The following is a 19104-nucleotide window of genomic DNA, read 5'->3' as shown; positions in this document are numbered from 1 at the left end:
ACCTAAGAAAATCTTCTATGGTGGGTATATGACATATTTAAACCGGGAGAACCTAACAAAATTTGTACTTGTTTTTGATGAAAAGTAAAAAATTATTTCCATACATTTTAAATGGTCGTAGGTAATAAGAAGTGGTACCATTTTTTTTATAAAAACATTAAATTCACCATTTCTTATCTTAACTCCCATTCATTTGTTTGGAGGAATTTTTCGCAAGTTTTATCGCCTCATTCTCCCTTTTATATCGCTTCAGAATAGCTACTTTTTTTCTTGGGAGATATTTCCCTTTTTCGAAGTTTGTTTAGAATAAGGGAAAAGGGATTAGGGAAAAAACTCTCAGTAAATTGTTATTCAGAATAGGAGAAAAGGGAGTAGGGAATAAACTCCCAAGGAATTGTTATTCAGAATAGGGCTGTAGATGTCTTAGTATCTGCCGAGGCCAAATGCGGACCATTGTGATTCCTCAATAGCCGTTCTCTCTTCCATCTGGGTAGACTCCACTGATTGACGACTTTGATGATAGGACAATAAATAACAGACTTCTTGGATACAGTTCCCAAAGGCTATTAAATAGCCTTTCCCGCTTCGATCTGGGTGGATAACAGGTGCCGTCACTGATTGCTTCACAATTGATCACTGTACGTACACTTTGATGATAGAACAAATGACTTCAATCTTGCTGGATTCGGTCCTCTTAAATCCTCAAATGCCTGAAAGAAGAAAGAGCCCAGTATCTTATTCCTACTATGACTTAAGGCTGGACATTGGCATCCGCAGCGTCAGTTCCATGACATCGGCGACAGATATCATCATTCCTTATGCCAATGCGAGACACACGTGTTCTTAACTCATCGTATCTTGATGTTTCCTTTCCATCGATTAAAGCGCATCTATTCTACGGCCGGAACGTTCATCACATAGTTGTTTCGTATGCTCACATCCTGCTGTTGCGTTCCATCTGCAAAATCAGGTTTCCTTATAACACGCAACCAGAGACCGTAACCAGAGACCGTAATAAATATGTGAGAGAGGCGGGTGAATATCCGCTATCGATATCGTGGGAAGTTTTGCACCCTCTCTCGCAAGCACACACATCTTTGTGACCAGGTACCGACATAAAGGGTCACCCTGTGGTGCCTATGTAGTTGCTCCAGACAGAGACGATGTTGATACAGTGCTCTAGATTCTATGCTCGCACCCATAAGAGCCTTAAGCGCTGCCTGACTATGGCTAAATATGCTCATATCCGGTCGGTCCATGTTCCTTGACAACACTGTCCACTGCCCTGGCAATCGCAAAGACTTCCGCCTGGAAAATGCTGCAATCGTCTCTCATCCGATAAGAGAAATCCGCACAGTGTATTCCATAACCGGCCCCAATATCCATCTGTAAAGACATTGAAATCCCCAAGCCTGACTCAAGCCTTATCACTTGTGACCTGCTGTCCACAATATCCACCCTCGTCATGTGGTCAGTCCGCAGGTCAGCAATAGCCCCGTCGAGTATACCCATGTGCCTGGCCGACAGACTCCGAAGTTGACCAAGCTGCGACAGCCTTGACAGTGTCCTCTCGGCCGATTCCCTGACCTAAAGGTTAATCGGCAGCAACAACCTTGGTCGCAGTTGTACTCATAGCCCCACTTATAAACTCCAATTGCCCGGAAAATAAAACCAACATTGAAGAAGCACCGTTGGCTGTAATAGAGGCGACGCTTTTTAGTACGGAGCACCTAATTTCTCATTTTTTGGATGATGGAGCTACGTTATCGAATAATTCTATTCGAAACTTCCAATAGAAATGTGCGAGTTTTTGCCTACAGCAACTTACCTATCGTGAACAACCAATTTTCATCTAATTCAACAAGTTAGGTAAAAAATAAGACATTGAAGTACTAAATAGTTTTGAAACATTTAACAATAATTATAATATTCTTTTTTTTCATTTTCAAGGATTTTGCCTGTTAAGGCAAAGATTATTAGGTTTCACAATTTTTGTTTGTTTCTCTTTCGAGGCAAGCTCAATGATTGGAGATTCTCTTTGCAAATGGAAAAGAAAGCCAGAGATAGCAACCACTATGGGACGCATTCCGTCTTTGGTTAGAAGAATTTTAATGATCTTCGCCCTAACAGGCAAAAAACTTGAAATTGAAAAAATTCGACAGAGACCAGCCTGGATTCGAACCTGGGCACACGGAGCAATAGCGATAGCCGTTGCCGTTGTCTAGCGTTCGAAGCCTCCGTTACAACTTTCAACAAATGCACAGAATCACGTACACCATGGAAGCGGAGTAATTGTCGCAGAAAAAAGTCTGTAATTACACGAATACACATGCATTGGGAATAAGTACAGATAATAGACAGGGTTGTCGAGCGTGATTAATGTGGTAATTGTATTATAGAGCCGTTTTCGCAATAAATACGATTCAAATACAATGTACCAATGTACGGCCCTTGAAGCCATCACTCCTAATATGGTTGAAAAGTCTTCTAACCAAAGACGAAACGCGCCCATAGTGGTTGATGTGTGTTACAATCTGGCTTTCCTTTTCCATTTGCAAAGAAAATCTCCGATCATTGAGCTCGTCTCGAAAGGCACACAAACAATAATACTTAAGACAAAATTGGCAAAACAAATGACCAAATTTTCTACAAACATGGCCAAAGCAAAAAATTGTCTCATTTAACCACTGAATTTAATACGGCAGGATATTTTTTCACGAAAAGGCTTCTAACTTTATCCAATTATACGCTTTACTTTACTTCTTGTGCCTGCCCAAAAAAAAAAAAAACAAACAATGAAAGAAATGCCGTTGACTGTGAAAGAAGCGACGTAAGCCTCATATGTTTTAGTCCTCTTCCACATACATACAACAAAAATTTATTGTGAAAAAACAGTTTTTTTATACTTCTTCTCGTTTTAACGCTCATTGAATAAAGTTGTTAAATTGAACAACTCGAGTTTCTTTATTCAAAATATAACACAAGCCCAACCAATGCAGCCAGGGTTCTGGGTGTGCAAAAAAAAACATCGCCGCGTACTTCCGAAGAATAGTTGAGTGTGAAAAGATTTTAAACCAAAGAAAAAATTAAACTGGCGGGCAATAAAAGAAAAAAAAAACGAATCACAGGTCGTCGACCATCGCCAGGAGTATTCCCATTATACAGACGGCAGCAGATTTATTGCGAATTAGCTTGGATATAAATTCAGTAGGCGAGCTCTTAAGTGTTGAAAAATATTGGGTTTGGAACAGCTTAAGAAAACCATTGAGAAGAGCAGCAAACGGCGACATAAAATTATCTTTTAGACACTACTCAACAGTGTTTTAAAATAAAAATAAAGTATTCATGGTATTTTACAACCTCTACCATTTTTGTGGTTTACATATACATACAAGTTTTAATTTTGGTTGCGTTGTCAAACAACCACTCAACTGAACGTTGCACAGTGGGTTGGGGAACAAATAAGCGGAAATAAGTCTGCCATTTTGGAACGGATAGAGATATCTTCAGGGTTAGAGCTGATGTGTTGTAGCAGTTTATATCTTTCACTCAGGGCTCAGAAGTCCCAGGAGCCCATTGGTGGGGCTGTCAAAAACGAGTTTATGGTCCAAAAACAGGCTTAAATGTGCGGAATATCTTTTACAGTGTCCAAGAAATTTGACTAACAATTTTTTTTTAAGTTTTCGCAGAAGCTGGTCTCTTATTTTATTGCTCGTGAAAGCATTTCTGAACTGATTTTAGAATTTGGTGATTGGAAAGCTAATAAAAAATATTTTTTTTGTCGCGGTATATGCTAAGGTCTGATTCTTCGGTCAAAAATTATGTAAGTTACAAATCAAAAGAATGTGGAAAAGTCAATTATTGGCATTTTTTTCGTAAAAAAAGGTAATTTAATTGTTTCGTCTATATACAGAAAACGTATCCCAGCACTATCAATTTTGCCTACTCTACTGTAAAGAAGATTTAATGTAGATGCGGGTTAAGTGTAATTTTTATTAATTGTGCTAACTCTAATAGGAGATCTGTGGAGTACAATATTGGGAAAACCCTCAGAGTTCTCAAAATGCAAAACTTAGACCCCCACCCTTATAACTTATTTTTATTGCCCTAGGTAATAACTAATTGTATGCAAAAAATTTTTTGCGCCATCCAAGGATTGAGGTCTCTACGGGCATTCTACTAAAAATGCCAATTTTGCAAACATCTTTCCCCCTAGTGTGGGGATTTTGGGTGTTTTCATCAAGAAATGTGTCCAAAATTTGTACTAATTTCTGTAAAAAGATATTTATCTATAAATTTGTGAAAAATTAGAACGATATCTTTAGTAGTTTTGGTTTTATGATATTTTCAATTAGAATTTCATTTTTCACAAAAGTGTATTTTTTGGCCTCATTTTGGGTTTTACTCAAATAATAGGACGGAAATTTAACTTTTTGTTTAAATTTTTTGTATTTTACTGTAGCACACGTCTTGACCTTTCCAGAAACGTATAATTTGTATACATAAATATGTTATTATATGGGCTAAAAAACGATGCACAATGTGCAGACCTCGGTCATTTTGGGGTTCATTCATGACAGAAAAGTTGTCTCGAAATTATAACCGTGTACCAAGGGGTCCAGTTTGTTATGTTTGCAATATAAAATTATTGACCTACGCCATATTTGGTTGAAGTTCATAAAATATGACCTGTTTGACCTTAATCCATGACCATAATAATTGCATCAATATAGTATGTAGTTGAAATATGTCATAAAACGTAGTGTTTTTACCCCTGCCAAAAATAACCCAACCCTTCGCAACAGGTAAGAACACAACTAGAGATTTAAAAGAGAAGTTTTGATCTATTTTTTATTTGTAAAATATGTATCTCTAAATTATTTGATTTCAGTACAGTAATCGTCTGTGTTGGAATCCAGATCTAAAAGGTACATTAAATCCTTTAAATTTTGTTTGGATTATCAGAGGTTAAAGACCCCTACACGCTGATAGTACAGGGTCCGAAGATAACAAAATATGTTTAAAAATATCCTCATCTGGGATTCTCCGATTTCTTGGTTTTTGGGGTTTTTCTGTGAGCTGGTGGCGCGTCAAATTGGCCCACCTTCGTCTTCCTCGTGAACAGGCATATTTCTGTCTTCTCTGGGTTAACATTGAGACCCCTGGGTCTAGCCTAGTCATCTGCCATATGCAAGACCCTTTCGGCCCTTCTGCATAGCTGGTTGAGATCCGTGAGTCCGTCGTATCCTATGGAAAATGCGTTTTTATCAAAAGCCTCAACATGTCCTCCGTTGTTTCTGCTCTCATTCCCGTGTCGTATACTAACATTTCAGTTTGCATGTGGGTTTTTGGGAGAAACGTTCATCTTGGCGGCGTCATTAACGCTATCGACCTGGTCATAGAAAAGCTTCCAGGAGGCACGTTTTGCCGCTCTGGTAATCTTATTGTATTCCTTGAGCCGTGTATAATATACATCCCACTATATATCCGATTTTTTACGGCAGCTTATCGGATTCAGCGCTGGCCGTGCTATTCTAAACCTAATGTAGCGATGGTCAGAGATAGGGTGTTCCATGGAGACCCTCAAATTCTGAACCTTATCTAATAGATTTTCCGAACATATCGTTACATCTTATACCCCCTCCCTAATCCTATTAACAAAGGTAGCGGTGTTACTAAAATAAAGTGTTATTAGGTCGTTAGTATTCAAAAACTCTACCAGTGCTTGGCCCCGCTTATTATTGTTGGTACTACTCCATGAAGTGTGGTGAGAGTTCGCATCGCACCCTATTAGTACCTCATTTCCTTTCTGTTTTGCTTTCCTCGCCAAACGTTGTAGTGTGGTGAGAGTTCGCATCGCACCCTATTAGTACCTCATTTCCTTTCTGTTTTGCTTTCCTCGCCAAACGTTGTAGCTCTAACGTAGGTGGCGGTGTTAGAGAGTCGGGAGGCAGATAAAGTGATGCCAGGTACGCTCCACCGTCTCCCTGTCTCACCACTGTTGTTTCTATGACAAATAACGCAGGTCCTCGGTTTACCAGTGTCGATTACCAGTGTTTAGCATAGAATAATTGGTAGTTGATATGGTTCAGTCCAGAAACTTTGTTCCAAGTCGTCCATGGCTCCTGAATTAAGGCAATATGAATCTTGCCCTTGCTAATTTTCTCCATCAGAGCATGAGTAGCTGCCTCGCTCCGGTGGAGGTTTATCTGGATGACCTCAATCATTGGTTCTCCATTAGATAGGCTTCTTGGAAGTGGGTGATGATCTCATTGTCTGCTCCCTGTTCCTTGGGCTGCATTGAGTTTCCAACGAAAAAAATGATTGCATTTTTCGACATTTTCAATAAAAAAATTTTCGAAATATCCAATTAATTTTTTAATTGGATCAATTAAAAATTTAATTAAAAATATTCAAATGTTATATTAAAACTTTTGCGAAAAGCGCGCTGTATAGAACGTTCCCTCGATTTCGAAGCATCATGGTTCACATATGTAAAACTTCGGGAACACGAATTTAAGGTTTATGCTGGGTCCATGATCACTCCTTAGATACAAAACCTCCGGGGTTTTTCCAAAAATGAAACGGAAAATATTGTTTTCCGAATTATTGGGTTGCTCAAAAAGTAATTGCGGATTTTTCATATAGTCGGCGTTGACAAATTTTTTCACAGCTTGTGACTCTGTAATTGCATTCTTTCTTCTGTCAGTTATCAGCTGTTACTTTTAGCTTGCTTTAGAAAAAAAGTGTAAAAAAAGTATATTTGATTAAAGTTCATTCTAAGTTTTATTAAAAATGCATTTACTTTCTTTTAAAAAATCCGCAATTACTTTTTGGGCAACCCAATAGCACATGTTATTTTTTCGATTAGAGCGTGCTCAACTGTTTTTTATGTCAGTCGAATGAAAGCAACCACAAATGAAATTGTTTTTATAAATCTATTTTTAACAAGCTTTCTCACGGCTCTAACAATTTTTACGCATAAAAAATTAGCTTTTGCTCACATTTTTAGGTTATGTCATACGAAAATCTCACAAATTTGATAGCAAAAATGATGAATCCTGTGTAAAATGACAATTTTGAAAAACAATTTAAATTACATGAAAATACATGCCCTAAGATGTTGTTATAGCAGTGTGCTGTACACCGAGCCGGCAGCCCTTGCCGATGAAGGACTCCTTCGGATCAATCCGGTACGTACAACCGGCTGTCATGAGATTGTTCCAAGATAACTACATACCGTGTAATAGCGCCTTAAGCTATCATCCAAATTGTATTTTCGGAACGGAATCAATCTTCAAACAAAAACGCTCGAAAATAGTAATTTTACGAGCTTAAGAATTTTGTTTCCGAAGATCATTCTTTATGACGACCATATCCAAATGTGATCCGATCTGGACCGTATTTACTCAGAAAAAATATCGCGATTTTTATACCGCCCACCAAAGGATGGGGAGCGTATAAAAATTGTGAAACTATTTAGCGAAACATAAGTGATAGAAAGCCGATAGTAACGTATTTGGTTGTTTTAAATCATCTCTACAAACTATCTTTAAAAAGTGCCTAAAAAATGTCAATTCAGAGAGGGAGTGAGAAATTAACTCCCAAATGTTTGGAGGGCTGTGAATATACACGGATACAATGAGTATCCAATGCGTTGCTTGGGTACCAATCGTGAAATTAGAGTATCAAGCATGTGGGAACGTTTTGATATGTGCTTATGTATGCAAACGAAAATCTACTTGTGCCCAGACGAACAGTAGCAATGGCATACGTTTTCGTTCATGCTTACAAAGGGCGGTTAAAGCTGGCCCAATGCATCCATACTCATTGAACCCAAATATTTTTTGTGGCATCTGAATCCATATACTTTGTTATTCTCTGATTCAGTAACACAGAAGGTTTCAGGTTTCATCTTTGTCATATCCTGCTAGAGGAGGTTGAGCGAAATGTATATGTGAATAGATATGGCACATGGAATAAACGCAGCACTACGGAAATGTTTGGCAACATTTTGCGATTGTGGGTCTGGAAATTAGATCAGATGCAAACCCAAGTCAAATATAACCAAGCCAACTCTTGCACCGTTTACCTCGCTAGTGTTCCTTTTGCTGATTCTAGGGGCATTAGAATGCGAAAGAGGGGTATCACTACCCCTCGTCACTGAGAGTAGCGCAGTCAGCGTTAAAATTTATCTCAACGGGTTACTCCGGTGTATAGAATCTTAAGCCATTGATTATCGTTTTTTTGTGTGTATTCTAATCTATTTTCAGTGATGACCTTCATTTGAATTATATTATTAAAGATTTAAAAAGAAAGTATCTTTAGACAAAACTCAAAAAATTTTGCGACTCTTCTAGTGCATTTGCAGTTCGTTATCAGCAAAGATACACTTTTATGTTTCAGAATCTATAAAGTCATTAAGGCACGAATGGCAGATGCGAAACTTATGCCTAAATTTGAACTGTAATTTGCTATGGGTCAGTGTTCATAGACAATGATAGAGCTGACACAGCTGCCAGTATATAAGAGACCGCAATTGCGAAGCATTATCAGTCGTATATCAAAAAAAATACAGATCAGTTTTCAGGGTTTCGATTTTAAAATGTTCGAGTGGTCAGCCAAAAATGTTGTATACGTTGGTGCCTTTAGTGGTATTGGCTATCAAGTCTGTCAGATGCTAATGAAGAAGCCAATTAAGGTGATGCACATATATTAAAAATATTCCATATGTGATTTGTTGCCTTAAAATCCCAATAGTTTCTGGTAGTTTGCAGTCGAATGGAAAATGTGGAAATGCTAAAAAAACTTCAGGATCTGAATAGAGCCGTCAGTGTGGTCTTTGTGCAAATAAATATAACTGAGCACACAAGCATCGACCATGCCATCAAAACCATCATAGGAAAAACAGGCTACGTTGATGTCTTAATAAATGGCGTAGGAGTTCTGGCCGATAAGGATGTGGAAACGACAGTGTCAGTAAACTTGGTGAGTAAAGTGGAATCCTTTGTAAGACTTTGAAAATGCCTGCTGTCATCAGGCAGATGTGTGTGCAGTATAACATTTATGTATGTTGAAACACCCACCGCCATGATATTTCAAAAGTATTTCAGAGTTTAATATTAATTTTAGTGACAATTATTGCTGCCCATTTCAGGTCCCCAGCGACCTGCATGTCCGTTTGGGCACTTTTCCCCAAAAAAACAAAAAAAAAAAAAACAGATTATAATTGTCCCATAGACAAAGAGCTAAAATGAATTCCTTTTGGTGAGAAACTTCTTTGGTTTGATTTTAGACATTTTATGATCAAAATGTATGAAATTTATACACTTCAGATTGTTTAGCAAATTCGTGTTTTTGAGTTACCATGACGGTTTCCAATCTCCGTCCGTCCGTCCAAGCATCCTTGCTTTTTCAATTATTGATAAAAAAATTATGGTCGATAGAATTTTTTCCATGTACACAATATATGAACTTGACAAATAAAACACGCCTAATATTTTGAGTACATTTTCAGACCGGGATGATTAATACCACTCTCATGATGATGCCCTGGATGGATAAAAGTCAGTCTGGACATGGAGGTATGGTTGTAAATATTGCTTCTGTTTATGGGCTTGAACCTGGGCCGGCATTCAGTGTTTATGCTGCCGCTAAACATGGCGTGATAGGATTTACCAGGTCAATGGCGGTGAGTTGTATCGGGCTATGGTAGTTAAGTTCACTGCTTTTTATTAATACTATCGACTTTTTATAGGATGACAACATTTATCAAAAAACCGGAGTTGCCTTCCTATGCATTTGCCCCGGTATGACTTCTACGGAACTGATGATGAATAAACGCGATATGAATTGGGTAAATTGGGTGCCTCATAGCCAACCGATATGGAACAGTCTTAAAGAGGTCAAAATGCAAACACCCCAAGAATGTGCCGCCAATGTGGTACAAGCAATGGAGAAGTGGAAGAATGGAGGAATTTATATTTGCAGTAAGGGAGGCATGAAAGAAGTAGTTTGGCCCGTGCACTGGCAGACATAAACTAAAGAACATTAAAGGATAAATAAAAGAAAAAACCTTTTCGGTCTGCAATAATGAAAACTGCAGTAACTTTTTTAATTTTTTTAAACTCAATTAGGAAATTTTGTTTTAGATTTAAAAAAAATCCTGAATGCATTGAAGACATACCCCATTTTGAAATTAGGATGGTAGAGTCACTACCTGATGAAATATTGCAATTTCAGAATTGTATTCAAATTCCAACAGAACGTCAAACGTTTGTTTATATTTTAATGTTACTTAAGTGACACTTTGTTTTTTTATCATCAGAGAAGGTACTTGTATAAAACGTATGGGAAAAAGGTTTGAATGTCAAAATACTTTAATAGTAGTCATAAGTTTGACGTTTTGTGGGTATTTCCACCACCACCATCCAGGGTTGTATCGACGAATAAGATACATCGATAATAAATAGTTTCTGTGTTTTATTTTAGTACTATCAAGATATGTATATCCATTTACAGGTAGTGGCAGTTGCCCACACACTGTCAAAATCAGTGATTAGTGCAACTCTGATTTTGAGTATGTTACTAGTTTGCGCTATTTTTCGTTGTTTGTGTGAGTTATGTTTCGTAACTATAATACACACACACACAACCAAAATTCGTGCACTTCGCAAGAAAAAATTGTACCCAGCTGTTTACGGTACACTACCTGGTAATTATGTCATGTGTCTATACAAGATGTGTTTATTTACAAGTAGTGGCAGTAGCCCAACAACAAAATATTGAGTGCACTATCTGTCAAAATCAGTGATTAGCGCAAATCTGATTTTGAGTATGTTACTAGTTTCGTTGTTTGTGTGTGTTATGTTTCTTAACTATAACACACACAACCTAAACTCGTTGACAGATAGTGCACTAGTTGAGAAAACATTTTACTCAGCTGTTAACGGTACACTAGCTGGTAATTATGTCATGTGTCTATACAGACAAGCCCGCTTCAATTAACGCATTGGAAGACAACGTTGAAGCATTTATTCGTTAAATACCGGCCGAAATGTTGGAACGAGAATGCCAAAATTGGACTAAGCGGATGGACCATTTGAAGCGCAGTCACGGTCAACATTAGATTATATGGACCGTTCTATTGATTGAAATAAAGATTTAATGCATTTTTCTGAATTTTATGTGTTTCTTTTTTTGAAAAACTTCTATAGCTCTTAAAAAATCGCCCTTTATTTCTCAAAAATATTCTCTTGCAGCTCTTCAGGTGTGTTGTTCCAATTTGTTGTGATGTGTTCCGCTTCCACATCATCTGTCTAAACGTCAGCTCTTTATCAATTTATCCGAAGTCTGATCGTCTGTGCGTTTTGGGGTCCCTTATACGAAAATAGATTTTTCAATGCCCTAGAATAATGTATGTTGTCTTAACGCTTTGACTTTGCTTATTTATGTTGCTTAATTAAAGCGTAGTGATATTTAATTACTGTTGCTAAGTTTTCTTATGGCGTATTTCAGTTGCCACATTTTTCGCCACATTAGCGTCACAAATTACATTGTCGGTCTGTGCGATTTTTGTCGACATATTGACGATTGCATGTGATACGACTTTCAGACAGGAGAGTAAAGTTTTGTACAACATTGTATTGTGGGAGACAATTTTATAAAAACGAATAAAAATATTATGTTTTTTGGTTTATTAGGCTCGAGGTCATGAAAACAATTAATGAAAAACTGGTGTTTGTGTTTTTGGAAGTTGTTTTATTCTTGAAAAATTCAATGTTTCGAAAACCGCCGGTTTTCTTCCTCACTGAAAGTTTTTTACATTAAAACTTTAATTTACAAACAAAACACAAAATTTAATCACAGTATTTACCTCATCCTTAACAATTCCAATAACTGTCTTCTATTGTTAATACTTATGTACCAAGCTTCTATTAATCTGTGCACAGTGGGCTGTGTCCGCCTTAAAGATCATGCGTTCTTCAGCAGGTGTGTTAATGATTTGTAATATTTCTAGCATATATCTACGTTTATAATTGTTCTCTTGTGTCAACATTTTCACGTCCTTTAGGTTTGGGATGTGCTCTGTCGAAGCACAATGTGCGGCAAGTGCCGCCTTTTGCACTATAATAATAATGTAAATAATAAAGTTCTAAAATCTGCGACCAGCTTTGTCTATGTAGTACACAGAAAAATTAAAAACTAGGTTCAATTAAGAAATTTGTACATTCGATTAAAACAATTGATGAAATCAATGCAATCGATTGCAATGTTATTTTATGATAAACCCAAAAATCCAATCACATGAAAAAATTGTATTTCATTGGATTAAATTGCGGATAAAAAATTGTCGTTTCCATTATGAGCAATTCTTCGTAGTCGGAGACACCGTCTGTAAAGAGTTGTACGAACAAAATAATTTGTATGCAAATATGAATCGTAATGCATACCAATCTTAGCTTTTTGTGAACAATACCACAAAATCTAGATCAACATGTTTTATCTTCCGTCCTCAGCGCTTTTTTCCATGTCAAAATAATCTCTATATGGATAATGAAATATTAAAATAATTAATATTAAATGATATTATTGTTATAATATTTATTAATATCATGTTACATACTTTACTTTTTTTTAATTGGCTACGACAGAACAAGATAGCATTCCAAGCGCCTCGATCTTCTGCGCTCCTTTTAAGAGGTGGCCTTATTTCTAAAAGAAGCGTCTGTCTGCCAGAATTATGCTTCGCTTTATTTCAGAACTGATGTCATTCGTTTCGGTTACGGCGGTGCCTAGAAAGATATAATTGCTGACTATCTCAAAGTTGTGATTCCAACATTTCTCCATTGTCTTTACCTGCTCGGTGCACAAAGCGTTTTGGGAGTTGATACTATCCTTTTTGTTTTATCTCCATTTACTGTCAGACCCATTTTCACTGATTCCCTTGCAATTAGTGCAAAAACTGAAGTTATATATCGATGTCGTCAGAATAGGCAAGTAGCATGTGTTGTCTTGTGAGTAGTGTGCTATATCTATTCACATCTGCATCTCGTATAATCTTCTCAAGCCGGATATTCAAGAGATCATACGATAACCTGTCTTCTTGCCTGAAACCTCGATTGGTATTAAACGGTTCGGAGCGATTCTTTCCCATTTTTACTGAGCAAAGTGTATTAGCAAGTGTCATCCCGCAGAGTCTTATTGAACTTGAAATACCTTTAAACGTATAGGGTTATCGGAAGCGGATTTGTAGTCAACAAAGAGATGGTAGGTATTGATCGTTTCCAGTGTGAATATCTGGTCTATGGTGGATTTACCAGTTCTAATGCGGCATTGATAGGGCCCAATTATATCATTGACTTTAGGTTTTAATCTTTCAAACAATACGTTCGAGAGTATATTGTATGCGGTTGGGAGGAGACTTATTGTAGTTGGCATGTTCCGTATTGTCTCCTTTCTTGTGTACCAAACATCGGGTATGCGTTCATCTAGCCAGATCGCGCAAATAATCTGACGCATACGCCTTATCAGCGTGTCGTCTCCAGTCTTAAATAGTTCGGCGGGCAACCCGTCGGCTGCTGCTGTCTTGGACCTTATCCTGACTAAGAGGTATACATTCTATACCATCATTAGGGATTGTTTCTGCGGTATTCTCTCCGCCGCCAACGTCGGACACTAGCTGCTGGGTAAAATGTCCTCAGCACGCTATCTGTGCCAGTTACCAGATTTCCTTCTTTGTCTCTGCAGGAGGATGAGCCTCCACCAAAGCTTTCGGTTTGCCGTTAAATTCTTTGGTATTATTTCCGGACTTTATTCTGACTCCTATACATCTCAATTCGCTCACACTCACGTCTTTCCATTCCCTTTTTCTTTTTGCTGAATAGACGTTTCTCCTCTCTCCGCGTTGCTACTGATTGCAAGGTTATTCTGTATGCCGCTTTCTTTTCTTCAGTAGCATCTCGACACTCTTGGTCGTACCATGGTGCAGCGGTCGCCCTCGTAGAAAATATCCGCGAAAATATCATCCTTGTCTTCGATCGGGGCATGGGCACAAATAACGCTCTTGTTGAAAAATTTGGCTTTTATGTGAATTGTGGCATGGGGGCTATAGTATAGTTTGTCACCGTTTGGTTTTGTTGTGGCGCCATTCCCGGTCCATCGCATTTCCTGTAGGGCGATAATATCTACCTTGTACTTCTCATGTATTTGAGACAATGCGTATACTGAAGCTTATCTATAAAGAGCCCGGACATACCAGTTGCAGATCCGCAAGTCATGGTCCTTTTTTCTTCTTTAAACTATTTCAGCGTAACATTTTTATACCCTCCACCATAGGATGGGGGTATACTAATTTCGTCATTCTGTTTGTAACACCTCGAGATATTCGTCTGAGACCCCATAAAGTATATATATTCTTGATCGCCATGTCATTTTAAGTCGATCTAGCCATGTCCGTCCGTCTGTCTGTCGAAAGCACGCTAACTTTCGTAAGGAATAAAACTAGCCGCTTGAAATTTTGCACATATAGTTTTATTAGTGTAGGTCGGTTGGGATTGTAAATGGTTCAAATCGGTCCATGTTTTGATATAGCTGCCATATAAACCGATCTTTGGTCTTGACTTCTTGAGCCTCTAGCGAGCGCAATTCTCGTCTGATTTGACTGAAATTTTGCACGTAGTGTTTTAGTATCACTTCCAATAACTGTGCTAAGTATGACTTAAATCGGTTCATAATCTGGTATAGCTGTTATATAAACCGATCTTGGATCTTGACTTCTTAAGTCAATAGAGCCCGCAATTCTCATTGGATTTGGCTGAAATTTTGCATGAGGTGTTTTGTTATGACTTCCAATAACTGTGCTAAGTATGGCACAAATCGGTACATGGCCTGATATAACTGCCATATATGCCGATTTGGGATCTTGACTTCTTGAGCCTCTAGAGGGCGCAATTCTCATTCGATTTGGAAGAAATTTGGTACAACAGCATCTCTCATGACCTTCTACATAAGTATCTAATATGGTCTGAGTCGATCAATAGCTTGATGCAGCTCCCATATCTCCCGATTTTGCTTCTTGAGCCCCTACAAGGCGCAATTCTTATCCGAATGAACTGAAATATTACACAATGACTTCTACAATGTTCAGTATTCAATTCATGTATGGTTCGAATCGGACTATAATTTGATATAGCTTCAATAACATAACAGTCCTTATGCAATATTCTTTGTTTGCCTAAAAAGTGATATCGCTCATAGAACTCGAGAAATGGGATCCATGGTGAAGGGTATATAAGATTCGGCGCGGCCGAACTTAGCACGCTCTTACTTGTTCATTATAAATTTGTTTCACCCGCATCGTTTGGGTGCCGGGCCATGGCGAGGAGGAATGAAAAAGCAGACGACTTGGCAGTGAAGGCCAGAGGACTGCCGTCAACAAACTTGGTACACCCGAAGCCATTTGGGTCGACGCAGTCCGCACTGTGGAACAGCGAAAACGGTAGCATGTGTAGGGCATGCGGGCAAGATGATGAGACGTTGGCGCATTTCCTATGTCATTACCCTTTCGCGGGGGTCAAGAGAAAGCGCATCTGGAGGGGGAAATCCCCAAGTTTTTTCCAGTCAGATGCCATCATACTCTGGTCAATGGAGCAGCGGGCCTTTGCCAATGAGAGTTTCTTTTCCAACGGTAGCTCATTTGTTGCTATTCAACGTGCCTTCCGCGTGCAGTTAGCGTAAATGCAACTCGTTACAGGAACATGATCGAGAAAATTTTTCTTCTTAGCCTCGAAGAAATAAACGTTAGAAACGTGTGGTTTCAGCAAGATGGAGCCATAGCACTCACATCACAGAGTCAATGAATTTGTTGCGACAACGGTGTCCCCGACTGCCTCATCTCTCTCAGAGGCGATCTCCAATGGCCGGCACGCTCTCCACGTGCGATTTCCGTGCGATTTCTTTGTATGAAGTTATTTGAAAACCCTGGTATATGTTGATCGGCCACGAACTATAGCAAAATGCATATTTTGCCCATGAACATTCCACTAAGGATCAGGGGCAAACTTCCCACATATCAATGAGTGCAGTCCGATTCAAGTTTAAGCTCAATGATAAGGAGCCTCCTTTTTATAGTCGAGTCCGAACGGCGTGCCGCAGTGCGGTACCTCTTTGGAGAAAAATTTTACATGGCATAGTACCTCAAAAATGTTGCCAGCATTAGGAGGGGAAAATCACCGTTGAAAATTTATTCTGATGGCCTCGCCAGGATTCGAACCCAGGCGTTCAGCGTCATAGGCGGACATGCTAACCTCTCTGCTACAACAACATTCGCGACCCCATTGCCAACATACCGGTTACTATGATGCAAATAGTGAAACGAATTTCAAAACATGTCTTAATTAGTGTATGCACAATTTACACGGTGTCATTTTCATAACCGCATGGAAAAAAAAGTTGGTCTATTCCCAAATAAAAAAATAAGACTTAAAACAATATCTGAAGTACTTTTGTTTCTATTGACCTTTCAAATAGGTAAGCACCCTATATATTTGACCCATTCGCACTTCTTTGCGCATTACATATGTATGTGCGAAAGGAAACACAATGTAATCTTGATCAATGCACAATTTATGATACTAAACAACAATTTAATTCGTAAAATTAGAAAATAGGTTCAAGGTATGCCTTCTTTACCAATCATATGCCGTGATAAAAAAAATCGAATTTCTATGTCAAGCCGATTACTGGCTTAGGTGTATGTTGATAGTGGCATGGGGCGGATTAATATTTCCACCGTCTTTAAATATTTAAAAGCAATTAACAACTGGTTTAAAAAATCTTTACAAGTCAATACCATGTTTAATCGGACAATTTAGGTCTACATTTTTTCTGTTCAATCGGAAGATCGATCCATTCGTACTATATCCGATATTTTCATATAAAGTTTTTAATTCTACTTTCGTAAAAAATTCAGGGCAACTAGGCCAATAGGCAAATGGGATCTCATTATAGATGAGATAGACATGGGAGCATAATTGATACGGCATCCATTGGGTTGTAGAAATGCCACCACCTTACAGAACGTACGTAACGAAAATATCTCCCTCTATAAGTAGGCAACGAAGCAGAATAATTCTTAAACAACAATTACATACATTTTTACGTGCGATACAATGCAGCATTTCTAGAATACACAAAATCTGTTCTTCTTTATATGATAATCGATGCACGCGCCGGCTAGAATCTATTAATAGTCTGCACTCTTTTGCCGTAAAAGAATGTTGACCCATGGATGCTTGTTTATACCCCATGGATCACAATGTGGCCATGGGTATGTTTTCCAAAAAGAATAAATTTGGTATTTCTTGGATGTGCAATAGAGTGGCTTGCTGAGAAACCATCGCACATATGTTGTCGAAAAAGAAAATGTGCAAGTTTCATAAAAAACTTATTGAACAACTAACTTTTATCTTCAACACAATGTCTGCGTAGTCTATAAACATGAGTAGATGAACAAAAAATTGCATAGTGATCGTATAAATAAACATTTGTGTATATATATTGAAAAAAAAATTTATCACAATCTCAATAACTTTCATGAGAAAGTGTTTTTATAGTCGAATTTAATTTATAATCGCCCCAATAAATCTTTTGTTCGGCATACGTTTTATTACTCCCCCTATATTCTTGATCGCAATGCATTGTAAGTAGCTCCAGCCCTTTTCATCCGTCTGTTGAAATTTTCAAACAAGTTAGCCGCTCTAAATTTAACCCAAATACTTCTTATTTATGTTTCGTTTCAAATATCGCTCAAACATGAGTATCTCTGACCACCGATAGAATTCTGTTACACCTAAAGAGCGCAATTCTAACCCTATGGGAATAACATTTTACATGATGTCTTCTGTTCAAACATATAGCCTAATACAGTTCCCATGTAAACCGATCTTCCGATTTGACGCACTTGAAGAATGAGACATTAACACCCATGCCACCAACATTACCAATCGGCTCATAGACTCATATAGCTTACTTCAAATGCTTATCCGAACAATTTCTGGTGAAGCGTGACCAAAATTGTCCATTGATTGGATTCGAGTCTCTTTAAGAAATATAAATTTTTTTAGAATTATTAAGGTTGGAGTATATTGGCGGTTCTTTACTTGTGGATAATTGAAGATCAATCAGTTATCGAAACAGTTTTTCCTGCATCGAATGATTTTGGAAAATAAGTAGCAATGCACTAAGGGACACAACACGTCACTCCGAATGACTCCCAATGACTTTAAAAAGGCCTAAACTTAAACTCCTATTAATTAGTATTTTCTGTGTCATTAACTGAGGTAAAATGATTCGATATTTTCACCTAAGTAAGAATATGCTTGTTTTTAATAAAAAAGGGGAAAATTTAATGATATATTAGACTACCATTTAAGATAAAAATTCCTTAATATGAAGTAAGTAAAGTCCTATACCAAAGAAAAGTTTCCTTAGAAAGCTGAAAGATTGTGCATCTTTGAATTAAATTGAACATTCGGGATCATTTTCACTATTATCCTTATAAAAATCGTCATTTTCAGGTAAGTTAACCAAAATTTCTTTGTTTTTATTCATTAAAGATATCTTATAATGCTAACACCATGTTGTTCCAAGCGATGAAAAGGGAAGTGAATCCTAGACTAAATTTCTTTAATGCTATGAACATTTTTTTCAATGTATGTAAAAGTTGCAGACATATTATGTTGAAATACTGTATTAACTTCATTTAATGTTTCTCCCAACTTTTTGGATGAATTTAGGAGAATTCTAAAAATTGAAAACATTTTCAAAATGTTTGGTTTTAGAAGATACGCTATGCATGGAACGTTCAAGTGCCCATGGTACACTCGCCCAGCAGAGTTGTTGGCAAATGGTTGGCGAGTCATATGTATGTACATATGTATATGTAGTATGTATGGTATAAATGAAGATGACGAAGGAATTACGTGCTGCAAGTCAACGAGTAATGTGTGAGTGCGTTGCTGCCGTGTCGTGATGCGTCGCCCATCGCCAGTGGAAAATCGTATTTATAGAAGCTTTCCTCTGGCGGCGAAATCAATTCAAATT

The 19104-nt window shown here is 37.8% G+C and overlaps 1 protein-coding gene across 1 annotated transcript; it reads left to right on the top strand.

Moving 5' to 3' along the window:
* Positions 1-8339: 8339 nt before the first annotated feature.
* LOC106089887 (development-specific 25 kDa protein) lies at positions 8340-10091 on the top strand. The gene is made up of 4 exons (XM_013255883.2): positions 8340-8701; positions 8761-8988; positions 9518-9691; positions 9758-10091. The coding sequence occupies exons 1-4, from the start codon at positions 8498-8500 to the stop codon at positions 10037-10039; spliced, it is 888 nt and encodes a 295-aa protein (XP_013111337.2). The 5' UTR covers positions 8340-8497; the 3' UTR covers positions 10040-10091.
* Positions 10092-19104: the final 9013 nt, after the last annotated feature.

This window comes from Stomoxys calcitrans, chromosome 1, assembly GCF_963082655.1.
Source record: "Stomoxys calcitrans chromosome 1, idStoCalc2.1, whole genome shotgun sequence".
Classification (NCBI taxonomy): Eukaryota; Metazoa; Arthropoda; class Insecta; order Diptera; family Muscidae; genus Stomoxys; species Stomoxys calcitrans.
This window is presented reverse-complemented; position numbering and strand designations above follow the sequence as displayed.

Bases quoted from the DNA above. Each gene is read 5' to 3' on its own strand.
- LOC106089887 (XM_013255883.2), top strand. From the start codon at position 8,498: ATGATAGAGCTGACACAGCTGCCAGTATATAAGAGACCGCAATTGCGA. The intron at 8,702-8,760 runs GTGATGCACATA...AAATCCCAATAG, and splicing joins TAATGAAGAAGCCAATTAAG to TTTCTGGTAGTTTGCAGTCG. The intron at 8,989-9,517 runs GTGAGTAAAGTG...GTACATTTTCAG, and splicing joins CGACAGTGTCAGTAAACTTG to ACCGGGATGATTAATACCAC.